The 16,609-nt window shown below is 35.9% G+C and overlaps 1 protein-coding gene across 3 annotated transcripts in view; it reads right to left on the bottom strand.

The window, feature by feature from the left end:
- Nucleotides 1-16,609, bottom strand: part of TLL1 (tolloid like 1) — a 127,843-nt gene that overhangs the window by 54,229 nt on the left and 57,005 nt on the right. For 2 of the 3 annotated variants that reach the window (XR_006013890.1, XM_042014862.1), the window contains exons 2-6: nt 16,351-16,461; nt 12,312-12,392; nt 10,059-10,211; nt 7,964-8,081; nt 448-626 (exon numbers count right to left, since the gene is read on the bottom strand). Coding sequence is in view for 2 of the 3 variants with exons in the window: in XM_042014862.1 (XP_041870796.1) it covers nt 448-626; nt 7,964-8,081; nt 10,059-10,211; nt 12,312-12,392; nt 16,351-16,461 (642 nt within the window). In the remaining variant the exon portion in view is untranslated. The remainder of the gene's footprint in view (nt 1-447; nt 627-7,963; nt 8,082-10,058; nt 10,212-12,311; nt 12,393-16,350; nt 16,462-16,609) is intronic. The other variant, XM_042014861.1, reaches the window with a different exon arrangement.

The following is a 16,609-nucleotide window of genomic DNA, read 5'->3' as shown; positions in this document are numbered from 1 at the left end:
GCATGTCTTTGTCACAGATTCAAAGTCCTTCACCTTACCTCTCAGGTCTAAGTCTCTTGGACAGCTAAAAGCTACTGACGTATTTCTACTTAGCATTCACTAAAGCCTACAAGAGAAAGGCCCTTCCCTCAAGCACAGAAATATGACTTTTAAAGAGCCTTTAGAGCAGTGGCTTCTTCCAAACTTTTTGAGCATGATTGTTATTTTGCTCCTTCTAGCCTTCTATTTAATGGCTTGCTACACTGCCAGATCTTTGGAAAAGATTATATTATAATTTCAGTATTTTATATGTAAATCAGCTTGAGATCAGTCAAGGTAAGAAGAATAGCAGGCATAAATATGATTTCAGCTATTCAGCACTCAGTTCCAATAGAGTTGAGCAGATAAAAGAAACACCAAAAACAAACACATGATTTTTTTTCCAAAATACTTATCAGACTATCTCACCAGGTTGGATGTTTTCTCTAATGATGGTGACATGGTCATCACGGTCTGGTCGTGTATGTTCATGCCAAAAACCTATCACATGACCCAGCTCATGGACAACTATGCCAAATTTATCACAGTTCTTGCCGATAGATATAGCCTGAGGACCATTTCCCCTTCGACCCACATAAGAACAGCACCTGTAATTAAAACACAAACACAGGTGAAAATTTGCATAGATATTTCTACAAACCACATAGCAAATTCAGTTAAAAACTTGAGAAAATAGTATATAAAAATTCTGCAATGTAATGCACAATGTAATTTTGGCAGTCTCACAAACTAGATCTTATACAAGAACAGTTTATTATTCAAAATACACAAGAATGGGGCATTTTTTTATATTATTCAAGGTCTTAAAAGATGTTACTTAAAAGATGTCACCGTTGTGACAATCTGTTCAGTCAGTCTATAGCATGACACAGGAGCTTGTTTTCATCTAAAGAATAAAAATAAATGACACTCTGATGAGAGCATGAGCTATCATCTCTTTGTGAGTCATTGATAAAAATATTAAAAACGACAGGTTGCAGGACAAGCTTCTGTGATGTTGCACTTTCAGTCACAGCTTGAGTCCAATCCATTTAGTACAACCCTTCAGGCCCAACCATGCCACCAGTTTTAACCTATTTAGTTTTCAATTCACCCATAATCCTGCAAAATCACCTTGGAGACTCAACATGTTTAAACACATTTGTTTAAATCCTAGAATTTAATTTGCAGTTAAAAACCTTTATGATCTTAATACAACACATGATGGCAGTGCAAGAGATTGATGACAATTAAGTTAGGATAAGCACATATAATTGTGGAAAGACAGAAAGAATCCTTTTGTTTAAAACAGTTTAAACACTTCTGCAGAGTCTTCATGCTTGCCACTGTGTGGAAACTCTACAGAGAAAAATTGCAATGCAGAACTAAAGAACATTAATGATTATTTATGGCTTAAAAAAATCAATAGGTTATTGATACCTAAAGTTGTAGACTGTTTAACACATTTTTCCATAGTATTAACGTGCCTATTTTATTGACTTCATATACATTGCATGCTTCAGCTAGAAAAGACATTTTTGGTGGCCTAAAAGTTTCTCTATATATTCAATATAGTTATTTCACAGTGATACTTTAGAGATGAACAGACAAAAGGGAAAAAAAGAAAAGGAAATTATTTTAAATAGTACCTTCTGTTATGTCTCCTGCTTTGCCTTTATTGACACTACCGATAACAAGGGCAAAATAATAAAACAAGAATTTAACTACAGTCTATCTCTTCCTGTCCTTCTTACTTCTTTTGGACCAAGTGAGGGTCTAACTTTTTAAGGCTGTGCATTGTGTCTTGAAAAGGTCAGGCAACCAAACGTCCAGTATAAAACATTAAGTTATTAAGGCAATTTTAAAATAAGAAAATAAATACCTAATTAGCCAATTTACCAAATAAAATTAACACCACCAAGAAATTATTGTTTCTTGAAAACAGAGGTGTTTTGGATCATGTCTGAAAGCTTTTAGTGGTGTTTCATAAATCAGATAGATTTTTAGCTGTTTGACAAAATAATTTGACATTTTACTCTTACAGTAATAAAACAGAAAAGTTGAGCGTTCTCAAATGAGTTGAAAGACTGAGGGTACCTCATCTGAAAGATTTGAAAGATGTTTTTTTTCCACAATAATTAACTGCAATTGTTTACATAATATTTATTCCTCTAGGTTGTCTAACACTACATCTAAACCCCAACATATTGGGAATTATTTTTTTTAATGCTAACCTGCTCCTAAAAAGTAAGCAGCCAGAGGATGAGAGTTCCCTTACACTGGTTACTTGACAGATTTCAAGTACTGCCTGGAAAATGTAAAGAAATTTATTGACTGTTTCTTTACATGCCAAGGAAAATTAGAATTAACACCAAGTCTTCAAATAACAGCAGCAGTTCACACTTACACAGGGTCATTAGGATTTGCCAGGTTGAATGTCTTGTCAAGCACACCAGATACATCCAATTAAGCTACAACAATTTACCTCAACAAATGCACTGAGACAATAAGGAAAACTAAAATTAAAATATCTATGAAGTAAATTAATTTGCAATATTATGGGTTTGACCCCAGGTGTGTTTGGCAAAAGACCAAGATCTCTGTGCTGTAGGAGCACTTGTCACACCCCTTAAATTGAATCAGCTGGCAGGTTTTAAAGCTCATCTCTTTAATCTTTATTGCAACAGACAGCATTTGGAGACAGTAACTATTTATGAATCTCTAATTCCATTTAATCAGTCTAGCTGATCAATGATGGTTAGCAATGAGAAACAAATGACAAAGAGAAAGTGATATGACTGGAACAATATACCCATTCTTTTAAGCAATATTATTTCACAACTACTGTCAAAAAAATTCTTAATACAAAGGAAGAGAGAATCAGGCAGGGTCAATGTTGCCCTTTTTTTAAAAAGCTGCACTCTTGCAAATGTCGTAATATAAAAATCATCATAGGCCATGACATCAGCTTGCCATGGCACTGACTAAATGAAGATGTGGATGAAAAACTGCAGAATTTCATAAGTATACTAGGACTGTGTATCATCACCTTTATGTTACACAAAGCAAGAAAAAGAGGCTCACAAAATTCTCAAACAAAATCTCACGCAGGAAGCAGAGTGCTTTTCTTGGTGAAAACACCTCTTTCAAGCACAGATATAACTCAATTTGTAGAAAGGAGATATTGGCTATGACCTGGCTTGGCGAATTTGCTTTTTGCCAAGGGTCAAGGTGCAATTGTGGTTACTAAATGTTCTGATTCACTGCCCTAAGAGGACTTGTTGTGATGGCAGAAGTGTCTACCTCTTCTTTATCTGCTCAGTGGAGATGCCCACCCCAGTACTACAACCAACATTCCTCAGCTAACATCTGCCTATCCCAGCGTATTTATACAAACCACCCCTCACCGTTTATGTCACTGCACCACGCTCTGGACTATGGCAACCTGTGCCTTGCTCACAGCCCTCCTGCAGGCCACACCACAGCCAGCAATGAAGCTGTGCCAGCTGCCATGGGCAGGAAGAGTGCCAGCTGCCAGGGTTATTCAACTCCTGAGAGCATGAATCAGCCCTCCCCTGTGCATGGATTATTTAGCACAATTCTGGTTTCTCCTCATTTTATAAGAGTGACTGAGCACCTTTTATAACATATTCTTTAGCTGAAGTATGCTACAAAGGTGCATCTCAGACAATGAATTTACCTGTTCCACCAACTTTAAAAACTTACCTGCAATGCCTATTTAATACACTAGCAAGTTCAAAAAAGGTTAAAATATTCATCTGTTCAGTCTACAATGCTTGGGGAATCATATAAAAGAGATTTGATTTTCCTGTATCTCAGACAGATCTGCCAAATACATAGACAAGAGGATACAGTAGCAACTGCAATAAGTCATCTGAATTTTGTCATAAAAATTGTTTAAGTCTTCAAATGGAGAACAAAAATTGCCACAAATTGCCATCAAAGGCATGCTGAGCTACCAGAACAATATGAATAATTGTTCCTTTTGATTTTGTCTTCCTATGTAAAAAGAAGCTTGATTTTGTACTCAGTAATATTTATTAACAGCATGTGACTAGATGCCATCCCAATTTGCTGACCCCTTTTTGGCTTTGCATACAGAGAAGTATACTGACTGAGTCTTCAGGCACTTCCAATTTTATAGGAAGAAACATCAGGATAGAGAAGCAGTAGTGAGCAAAGAGTATTTTGAATCTGTTACCGCTTAGAGTCTTATTTGCCTTAATCAACTAGATGCATAAATACTTGCTGTAATTGACATTAATGCCAGTGTACACTGCTTGGTAGTAGAATCACAAACAAGTAAGTAAATTAAGTATCTTAATACTATATTTTTACTCTCACATCTGCAGCTCATGGATACAAATGACTATCACTAGTTAGAAAATTTCAAAGTACTGAGTTAGTGATTCAGCTATATTATGAAACCATATTTTAATAATTAACTGTTGTCAAACTCAGGTTAAAAAAACTAGACATGATGACAAATAGTTTAAGACTTCAGCAGACTAAATTATTCTGATGGGAAGGAGGGCTCCAGCTGTAAAGCTTTTGAAATTTTTCCAAACAACTGTCCATAAGCAAATTAGAGAAGTTTGATAGCAAGGGGGATATAAAGTTGGTTGGAATATTACATGACATTAAGATAGAGAAGATGCTTTTTAAACTTGCAGTCAGAGATAACACTGCTAAATGCCATGAAGACAAGCCTGGAGTTCATAGCAACTTTAAGAGGTTATACAAAAGATGTGGAAAGGGAAATATGGAATTACTTGATGTCTTAAGATGTAAAGACTGGAGCCAATGATGACGTGCCTGTGCTGTGGAAAGAGCTCTGGCTCTTATTTGGAATCACATCCCAACCAGCCATGTGCTGAACAAGACAGCTGTTGAGAAAACAGGAAGGCACTATGCCTAGGTACCTAAGTGGAAGGAGAGGCTACAAGATACATGCATTAGCTCTCCCACTGGCTCAGCAGAAATAATGACTCATCCGGACAAACATACCGTAGTTTTGGGGCTATCCATTTCAAGAAAGATATGGACTAGCTGAAAACAATCTCAAAGAGCAGTGTCATCAAAGGCCTAGAAAATACTATTTACCAGGAAAGATTAAATGAGTTAGGTGTTTTCTAGCCCAAAAGAATATAGAATTCAGGAGAGACATAATAACAGTCTCAAATTATGTAGTAGATTCCTTCAAAAAGTAAAAGGAATTTCTTTTCTATGGCCATAGTGAAAAGGAAAAAAGTTAATGTCCTGTAATTACAGTAAGAAATATCTGGTTTAGCTATGACTAAAAATGCTGCCCCAACTTCCTGCATTTCTTATATTAAGGATGCTGAAGCAATACAGTTCCTACGAGGCTGTGAAATATTCCTTTTGGCAGGTTTTTAGAACCAAGTTAGATAAGCATATATCAGCAATGATATAGGAATAGCTGTTTCTGTCTTAAGAATACATTAGACATCTTTCTGAGATCCCTTGCAGTCCTATGGGTCTGTGATAATCAAAACTTCTCTCTTATTCATTGCTGATATGTACCTCTCAACTTTAAGAAAGTCATGTATCTCTGATAACCAGCTGCTATATTTCAAATATGCTTTTTTAATCACTGCCCTTCTGGGATGATCTTCCCATGAACTGTTTCAAGATATAATGCATTACACTCCAAAATATTCTTATTGTTTACAAAGGCTCAGTAACACTTCACTTACTAGTGTGCTAATGCTGTCATATGAGACTTTTGTAGATACTGCCACCTGAATTTCCACATATATGACTCTCCACTTTGTTTCATTTAATGTGTTATGTTTTGACTGTGTGCTCTTTGGGGCAGGGTTTATCATTTCGTTTTTAATTTCAACAGTGCTAAGTACAATAAAGTCTCCGTCATCTGTGAATGTTAGCTGCCATGGTAGTACAAACAATACTGACACAATGTGCTAACAAACCAACACAGCAGGGTGCCATGGGAAAGAGCTGAAGATTAATTTCAATGCGACGGGCCGTGTAGCAGAAAGTGTTTGCAGTTGGTTTGGTGTCACTTTAGTCTGGGCTCTTTCCGTGGAAAATCCTGCGTCAGCACTGGATGCTGGTGGGTAGTGCACAGTTCCTTCTCACCCAGAGAATGTATGTCCTTATTTATCTGGATCTTCCTGAAACAATTTGAGGACCCCTAGAAAAATCATTCACCTGCCTCTTCTGTTTGGCTTGGCTTTTTTTCCATCAGTGATGGACTTTTCATAGCTACATTCTTCTTTTTTTTTATTTTAAACTTGTTACAGCCTTTGTAAATTATTTGTATTTTGCAAAGTATCCTTCAATAAAACAACATTAACGATAAAGAATAATATAGACTTTGGAGGTAGATACTTAGTGTATTACAACCTTCTGGTTAAAGCTGATTATAACCCAGCCTTCCCCCAAAGTGATTTGATCTCATGAAGCCTGAGGAAGAGTTCTTTGGCTGGAGAGATTTTCTGTTATTTGGCTTTGGGTATTTTGAAGTTGTAGAATTTATATTTGGCAGGTATCCCCATAAATCTCTTTCTAAACTGCCTGAAAACACTTATATCTTTCACTCTTCTGTTTAAATTGCTTTCTTCCTCTGTGAGTGCAAGGGAACCATCACGATTATTCTCTGCTTCCCATTTTCCTTCCAGCTGTGTGTCAGTATCCCTGAATCCTATTTTACAGGTGAATCCTATCTTACAGGTTGCATTAACTAAAATAATATCCATGCTGGCTCAGAACAAAAGTCCATTTCATTTGGCACTGTTTCTAACAGGGCTCTACAGCAGACCTAGAGTGGCACAAGAACATGGCAGGATACCAAGAATAAGCTCCCCTGTTGCAAGGATCTGCAGCTCAGAGACTTTCATGGGCAAAGGCTATGCCTTTCAAAAGCAGCCTAGGAGTAGGTTTTATTATGTTGTCCTATACTTTAAGAAGGATATCATGGGTGCTTTAAACAGATAATTCTACATGTAATTTTAGAGGCTATAAATTAAATACATTCAGGAGCATTCCTACAATGCAAGGAGGTCCCAAAACTTCTTTTCACTACCTTATCCTACTACGATTCAGAAGTAGACAAGCAAAGGGCTCAGTGATCAGGAAGGCAGTAAGACAAAGCTGTTCACTGCAGAGCCTACAACCCAAACAGGAGATGACCGTCAGAAGTACTGAATTTCCAACGGCAGTGTGCCCTCTTCTTGGGAAATGAACATGGTGCACTCAGGAAGTTCACTGAGCACTATATAAAATTAAGAATTCTGAGAGGAATAAATAGCAAACATAGCTGACTGAGGCATTTGTGAGCAGTAATATCTGAAGATGGAACGTGGTGATTAATGGAAGGCTGCACTCATGAGTAATAAAACCTGTTCTGTTCACTTTTATGTATCAGTGACCTAGAAGAAGGAATTTGCAAAACGGTCATGAATTTGGTGGTTAAATAAGTCTGGGCAAGGATACTCCAGCAATACGAGAGCTAAAATTACAACAAACAACAATTTAGCTGGAAAAGGGATATGGGATAGATGGCCATACATAATTCATCAGTAAATATGTGACATGGAGAAAGCTAAGAATAAACAAATGATAAACCTGAAATACCTTCAGAACAACACATATGAATATTGGAAGCACGACAGAAAGCCAAAAATAAAAGTCTCCTATCTATGTGTATATATAGCAAGATAAATTATCTAATAATAGACAAAAGAGGTGCTACTTCATAAAGTTACCACACACACAGTTTCAATGAACTTAAAGCCAGGCAGAACAGGCTCATCATTTAAAAGCAGTAATTATTTGTTCATTTTCCCGTGAAGTAGATATTCCCTTCCAAGCGCAAAGCTGACGAACATGGCCAAAGGCTGAAAGCAGGAGTGTGTGTCCCCCACAGGTGCACACTTACCCACAGGGTCTGTACGTAAACACAATGTAGCTTTCCTCGTCGCTGCGCTCGATGAACGTGACGCACGTGTGCTTCTCCCAGTGCCGCATGGCCTGCTTGAACATGGCTCGCTGCGTGCCTGCAACGACAATTGTAGGAGATTAAACCAGAGCTTTTCCTGAACTGCAGCTTCCTTCTTACGATCAATACTAGGAATATAGGCCTGGAAGCACTCGGTGAATCATGGAGCCCTGTGTGTCCCAGCAGTCCCATGTATGGCAAGATTCCAGCTAAAGGGATACTCAGGCCATAACTTATGTGCCTGCAAGGGGGCTAACAGTGCCTGACACACCCCAGTAAATATAAAACCTGCAATAAACATCACGACTATGTTACACCAGAGGAAGACAGCAGAAGAAATACAGCGTTGCTTATGTGCCTGCATCAGCATAACATTTGCTAAGCAATTTCCCAAATGAAACTGTCATGTGAACCACATTGTGGGAGAAAAAAAAAAAAAAACAGAAAGAAAAAGAACAAACAAAATTGAGTAACCCTAGATCATAGCTATCTATCTAGTAGAAAGAAAAAAAAGTTTAAAAAAAAATCCTACAGCCTTCAAGTCTGGAGACCAGTTTCATCTGAGCCATGTAAATAGGCATACCAGTAAAAATATTTGATTAAAATAAGGCTGTTGGGAACAGGGACCAGTCTCCCCTTCTTTGCATTAAAATCTCTCAGAAAACAAACGATCCATCAAAAATGGGAAATTCAGAATTCGGTAAAACGTTAAGCACACCTAGATATTTGCTTTAAAAATGAGAAATACATCCAGAAAAGGTTAGAACTATCCCCTAGATGGAGAAGCAGCCAGGCCAACTCTCAGCACAGAACACAAAGCTAGCTAGTATACAGTCCTTCAGAGAGTAGAGCAATGTAAATTCATTGCATGACGAAAGACAAGGCTTATTGACATAGAGGCAGCATGTGAGAATATAGCTGTATTGCTTCTGAGCTGAAAATCCACAAAGAAGAGTATTATTTGGCAAGAATTTGCTAGCAGAAATACACTCACCTTGAAGGTTACATAGGATAATTAAACAAAAAATCTAACCTTTTTAAAACTTAAAGACAACAAAACCTGAAAGCTCGTAAAAAAAAAAAGTTCAAATCACATCCGATTCTAAAAAATAAAGGTTATTCCATCCCAACTTGCCCTTTTCTTATATCTTTAAGCAGTGTTTTCTAAGCTTTAGAATTTGTCTTTCATTATGAAGAAGGCAAAATCTTTAATATGGTGCTTTTCATTTAGTTTACTACGATTATTTCAGAAGACAGTAATCCTAAAGCAAAGGTCACATTTGGTACAGTACTATGTAAATACCCAAGCTGAAAGCTTGACTGTAGCTGTCAGTTTGAAAGAAATTACTCTGGTTTCTCCATATACACACAATGTATGAGCATTTGCATGTTTCCTTTGGTTCCCTGTATTCTCGTGCACAATAAATGTTATTTCATATATTTTCCCTTATATCTTTGCTTTCCCTGCTCCATTTTTGTTTTAAATTGTCTCTTACAGCCACATTGATATTGATCAATTTAGTTTTCTGCCAAGAATTCTACATATAGGGTAACCAGTCTTTCTTCTTGTTGTATGCAATGTCTGTGTGTGCCCATCTGAAAACCGAACTGAGGAATAACAAAACACATTGAAGTCAGTTTGTTGAGTGAAATCAGTTCAGAAGAATACATGTCAGACCAGCTAAATTGGAGATATTCTTGTGCTAAATATACAGCATTAAAAAAAAAAAAAAAAATTCCTTGGCATTCCATTACTTAGGCTCATGGAAAAAATGTGAAACAAGAAATATTAGGTAAAGAAATAGAACTTTCCCTCTCTAAAACGTTGTTACCCGTTTTTTATTATGTAGCTTGCCTTTGAAAAAAATTAAGTATGACTAATATTTTCAAAACAGATGTACTTCAGGCCTGTTCCAACAGAAACCCTTCTACTGACTTCCATTGCATGACTTCACTTTTAAAAATTTAAAACAACAAAAAAAAGGCAATTAAAAAACATTATCTTTCCTCTTTTCACCCAAAGCACAAAGCTTACCAGTGAAATTTCCACCTATTACATATGGAATGACACCACCTGGCCATATTCTTTCTGTTCGTGATGTAGCAGCTCTGGGAAATCGGTTTTTCTCACTTTTCCCTGAGAATTTTACAGCAGTTCTTCCTTTAGATGTATTATTTTGCTCAAAACCTGCAATGATAATTAAAACACTGAATGAGATCACAAACACATGAAAAAAGAGAGCAATTATTTTCCAGCAGATCAAACTCAGATTATTTCTTTATGCCCTTTCAAAGTAGGACATCGCTCTTATGCGACGGTCTATCATTACGTAGTTTTCTGAGAAGGAAATGAAGTCTGAATCTTCGTTTTTTTAATATATCTAGAGCAACAATCTTGCACATATGTTTATCAACTGGGATGTGCATTGCATGAGTGCACCTAAATTTTCTCATTTAATAAAAATATTTAAGAAATCACACTCCCTGTGGTTTTGGTGGTGGTTTTTGGGTTTCTTTTTCTCTGCATTTAGTTTTGGTCTGATTTTTTTCAATAAATGAGGATTTTTCCAGCAAAGAGTGACAGACTTTAGACAGACTCAAAGTTATCAAGACATTCACTATCCCTTTCATTTGTATGGTATGATCTGGAAAAAGCAAGTACATGGCCATCTTTAAAGCACTGGACAGTAAGAAATCATACGTATTTCGTAAACTAACATTTAGAACCCCATGGGTAGGTATTACTCATGGCTGGAATTTCTTTACAAGAGAAAAAAATGTCTACCATTTTCAGGGATACTACTACCATTCATTCCACTACAGGAAAATCTTTTCAAATCAGCTGAAACTTACTGTGAGAACAGAAAAGGATAAGGATAGTTAGACAAGGACTTGTACACCAGGACAGGTGCTTCTTCTGAACAATTTGTAAGTTAGTTCACAGATCCAGGCAGCTGATCAAAATGGATCATTCAAATAGTGGTTAAAAAATCTTACTCAGTGCAGTTGAAGTCTTATTCCTCTTAGAAGACTACATTTTCCCTCTGTGAGAATCCCCTGTGGTACCAGCTGCGCTTAAGTATGAATGACTGTGTCAGAATCAGCGAGGATTCCAGGGCAAAGCCATGGTAAGGAATGTTGGCATAGCCCCAAGGCAGAGAGAGCAGCAATAGGAAGAAATGGAAGAAGCTACAGCACAAGGCAGGGAGAAAGCTCTGCTACACGTCAAGAAAAGCCTGCCTTTGTGACAACCAACATGTAACTTAAATTATATCAGGAATTACACAGAAAATTTCAGGGTTTAAAAAAAAACCCAAACAGGCAAAGCAAATAACTTATCCTTGTAATTAAATGAGTGTGTAAATGTGAATTACACAATAAATTGCACACAAAGTGTCTACAATACAGGCAGAAACAGAAAAACTATTTCTATACTTAGTATGTGGTCATTACTGAACCACATTACATGTTTATCTAGACGTTTTACCATTCCAAATTCTTTTTATTGGTGCTCTTTAGAGGTCTAAGCAAGAAATTTATTCCAAATTGCACACAAAAGAAGACAAGCATTTATGCAACACTAAAATTTTAACTCTCCTTTAAAGAATTAAGATGATGCATCAAAGCACATCTGCAAAGGCAGTTACCATGCTCTGATTAACACAACATGGTGCAATTACAGTGGTATTTCACATATTTTCCTTTTTTGGGGTTGAGGTTTCACACTACATTAAACTGACGACTTCTTGTATCAAATATAGCGAGTAAACTCAGACAGAATTAGGGAGGATTCCACTCCTATAGCCTGCTCAATTCAACTACATTCATACTGACAAGAGTGTGATCAGTATAAAAATATGCTTGTTCAGCATAACACGCCACAAATGCTTCAAACACAGTAGGAATCATCAGCATGCCCCACCTGGATCCAGAAAAATGTAAGAAACAAACCAAATTAGCAGCTTTGCAGAATGGTCTACTTGCAATGAAATAACATTGCATTGATATTAGTTAAGCTGATAACAGCCATCAAATAAAGTTAAGCAGTTGTACACATGACATTTTAAACCATGTATTTCAGCTTTCAGATTTCATGCTGGAAGAAGAACTCTAAGAAAATGGAACAAAGAGCTAATCTCTTCATTACTATACGTGCACACTTTATTTTATAATTTGTTTATGCCAGTAGTAATACAGAAAGGTTCTAAAGTGTTAAAGTACTATCATCATTAATGTTCATGATACACTATCACTTCAGGCAACTTGCTAATTTAAACAGTGAAAATACCAGAGCCAAATCTTCTTATCCTCTCTATAAGCTGATAGAGGGCACCACATTTTTTTGACATTCCATGCTCTCCAAAGCCACCTTTAAAAAGAAAAGAAAAAAAAAGAAAGGAATTTTCAAAAGTTAAAACCATGGAATTTTATATGATAGCAACTGTATTAGCCTAGAGAGGCATCCTAAATGAAGATTCGTATTCTTTGATAATTTCTGTAAAAGCATTTCAAGTATTCTTGACAATGCAATAAAATGACATTATTAGCTGAAAATTTTTCTAGTATGCATTCCATGAATGTAAGCCAACATGTCTTTGTTATTCAGGCAAGTCATGACAATTACATCATCTAATTATTATTTGGAGCTTTTTTCTTCTTGGTGACCTTGACATCCTCAGAGCCCTATTGATTGACAGCTAAAAGGCTTACTCTCAAAGAAATGTTCTGAATGTATGTGATAACTTTCTCATTTCAAGGGAGGGGAAAGAGAAAAAGCAAACAGCCAGTTTCATCAGAAAACAAACACACACACCCAACAAAACTGATTCAAATTTAACATGGCTGATTTTGCCATGAAATATTTGTTTTTCTTTGCTAGCATGTAAATAGATGTCAATGCACTTTTAAGGCTTTGAAACATCACATGCTGGTGTATATTGCAGTAAGACCTGGGAGGTATATATACATATATGTCTGTCTGATTACAGCAGACAATGACAATCTAAGCTAGGAAGTAGCTTATTTTAATACTTACCATGCCATTTACAGAAATAAAACACATTTCTGTGTTTACTGCATACAGTCTGTTACATACTTCACACAAACCTTTGTGGCTACAAGTGGCTTTTCAAACACCACTAAATCAGAAGCAAAAACACTGACTACGTTACATGAGTCAATTAAATCACTCAGAATTGTTCAGAAAGTTTTGGGATTTTACAGGTTTCCAGTAGGCTGTATTTTACAATTCACTACTTGTTATAGGACAAAGGAGTTTCTAAACTACTGTTACAACTGAAAAAGTAAAAAGACAGAAAGAAATGGACCATTGATAGCTCCAACCACCGCTTCCCAGCTTTCCATAAAACCTTTTAATATATATGTAGAAAGTATATTTATTAAACAGTACCTTAAATTCATATTACAGATGAGAAAATTCCATATAAGGCAAGTGAGTGTGTGGCTGCTCAGTGAATAACAATGTGCCTAATTATTTGGGATTACACTGTCACATAGTTGCTGGCTCCCTTGAGAAAAATTTTCCAAATTTTTAAAAACATTTTAGATAGATGAGGTAATAGTTCAACACATTCCTTCCCAACAAGTTACATGGTAACTATAACGTAAACTGCAGCAGATATAACATTGATCATCATTAATGTAATTGTCTCTCATGCTAACATTCATTTTATAAAATAAGGCTTATAGCTAAGCATTCCAAATAAATATTAAAAAAATCATTAAAAGCATCAACTGTCACACATACAAAAACCCCCAAAGAATCCATCAGTTACTTAAAGAAAGTATTATACTATATTTCTAGGGGGGAAAACCCCCAAAACACTCATTTCTGTTTTATTGTGGCCTGCGTATTTCATTTAGTGAGATACCAAAGAAAAAGTATGTTACTTAGCTAAGCTGTCTTATATGGCTAACATGCAGCCTTGCCAAACCATATAGACTAAAAAAGTTTTAGTTCTTATTTGCTGCATCATCTCATAATTCAGGCAGGAGAAGAAGGATACTTTTGGCAGTTTGGATTTATAACAATATACACATAAAACTGTTATCAGCTTTACTGTTGTTTCTGTTTACAGTGATTATGCATTTTGCTTGGATGAAATGAAAAATAAAATGACAGAGCCATACTCCAAGAAGCTCACAGATTATCTGACCCTGCAAATCCAGGCAGATAACCCTCTTGAAAAGGAGCAGTCACATAATGTGAATCAGAGCCTGTGAGCCTCAAGATTTTAATTAGAGTTACAATAACAACTGTGACTCCACCACTTCATCCTGATGGTTTACAACCAAGTATTTAATCCTTCCACCTGACGTCACCTTTAGTCTCTGAAAGCCAACATCAGAAAGTGCTCAGAAATCAAGCTTACAATTAATTGCCATTGTACCTGTAGCTAAGATAAAATTTTGTTTTCTAGATTACAGATATCTAGCATTCTTTTTATTCCTTTTACAGTTGCTACCTAATATTAACTAGCTAGCTGGCAATTTGCTGTTTGGGAATTAGGGGGAGATGAGCACACTAGGCTGTTCAGTTTGCAAAAACCAGCTAAACTCATCGTTTAAGCATCAAGAATGTTGGAAATTTAGAAAAAAATTTACATATGTGAAGCGTAAAATTGACTTTTCTAATGTTCTTTATGGAAAGATCAAGCATGTTGAGGGTTCTCTGAGAGCAATTATGAAGTCATTAACCTAAGGGATTTTGTTCTCCAAAGTTCAGTCCCACTGATCATCACAATTGCATTGACTCCTGTTGTGCAGTAAAGGCAGAAAAAAACGATCCAAATGAATTAGCAATACTTAACAGGGTGATTCAATATCCTGAATAGGATACCATCCACAAGAAAAGATAATGTGCATATTGCAAAACATGTAAGAAAGGAAAAACTAAGTAATAGAACATTAAATATAATTTTAAAACTGCTTAGAAATGTACATCTTTTCTGTGGTAATTAAAAAAAATAATAACTTTGCAGTTAGAAAGAAAAGAAGAAAAGCAAGAAGAAACAGGAGTCAGCAAGCCAAAGAAATCACTTGACTGCATCCACTTTAAGGGGAAATGACCAGTGTTGTTCCTACATTTCTTCAACAAAACTAGTGCCTGAAATATCTTCGCAGGCAATTAAAACCATTTGTTTGGAGGGGAGCAGAGCAGGGAGACCACTGACTCTATTAACATTTTAAAATGCAATCTAGATCTAGAAATGTTCAAAAGTTTTCCTGTTTTGGAAAAACAAGTGGATGTAAAAGGAGATAAAATTAATTTTCAAATTGTCATAAAAACACTCTAATCACAGCATCTACCTAGAAAAAATAAAAATATTTTTAAATATATCAATATTGAAAGATTAAATTCAATTGCTTCCTTGGTCTGAAAATTTTTTCCACCTATCAGGAAAAAGTTATGGTAGCTCAGTTCAGGAACACATAAAACATACTTAACAGAAAACAAATTTCAATAATAAATGTTTACATTTTCTAATAGCATTTTTTCCAGACTTTTCCTCAGTAAGTTGGCTTTTTTTTGTATCATAACCTTAAAGTTTACAAATTCTCAGTTATCAACTTACAAATCATAGCCTGAAAGCATAAATATTTTTAGACATTAGACAGACATCCATTTAGGAATGGATTATGTTTTCTCTCTTGCAAACAGACATATTTACACATAAATAAAATCTCTTTATCTAGCTGTCTGAATACCCAGCTGCTTCTGTTAATCAGATTGCAGCTTCTGGTGCTAATGCATTGTATGTTAACAATAGCATAGAAACGTGTATTAAAATGTCAAATAAATCGTTGTTTTTTAGACAAGGCAGATCTAGCAAGGATGACACATTCTAGTGTTTCTTCTAGGTCTGAGTACAGAACTGGATGAAACAGTAACAAGAGCAAAAGGAGGGGTTGTAACGCCAGCCTTCCAATTTTGCCTCCAGGATACCACATATGTTCTCTATAGTGTGTTTGGGCTCTGCTATCAGGAACTTTCAGTGATGAAATCAAAGCTTTGTACAATTTCCTTTCCCACATGACCACCTGCAGAGTAGACTCTACGCTTCCTACCAGTTTCTGCTCCTCAGTTCAACAAGATATTTTTAAACAGAAATGAGGGAATAAAATTCAATTTTTTGCTTCTCTTTTCCCTAAAATGAATTTATAGTCTTTGTTTAATAACTTTTCTAAGTGTAAACTAATGGTATCTGAGACATTACACTGCCTTTCCACATTTAAAACACAGATTGCCTTCTACACAGAATTAACTAAGAGGAAAAATAAATTAAAACAAGGCTGAAATAACATACCTGTGTTATGGCCAAGTCTTTCGTTGGAGTGCTGCGTAAGGTCAATTGTCCTGTCAATTTGAAAGATTTTTAAGTCTTCATCATCTAAGGCAATATCTCCCCAAAAGACAGCTTTAAATAAAAAAGAGCTCAATTTAATTAAAGAATTATTTGGACAATAAAGCCAATCTGAAGAATATAATGCCATGTTTACAACCTTTGGGAAAATATATGACAAACATATTTCCATCATGTGTATTTCCTTACTGATCTATATTTT

The sequence above is a fragment of the Corvus kubaryi genome, unplaced genomic scaffold (genome assembly GCF_017639235.1).
Source record: "Corvus kubaryi isolate FWS band 111438036 unplaced genomic scaffold, C.kubaryi_AGA036_p1.0 split3-131, whole genome shotgun sequence".
Lineage (NCBI taxonomy): Eukaryota > Metazoa > Chordata > Aves > Passeriformes > Corvidae > Corvus > Corvus kubaryi.
Note: the sequence above shows the minus strand (reverse complement) of the source record. Positions and strands in the feature narration are given on the sequence as shown.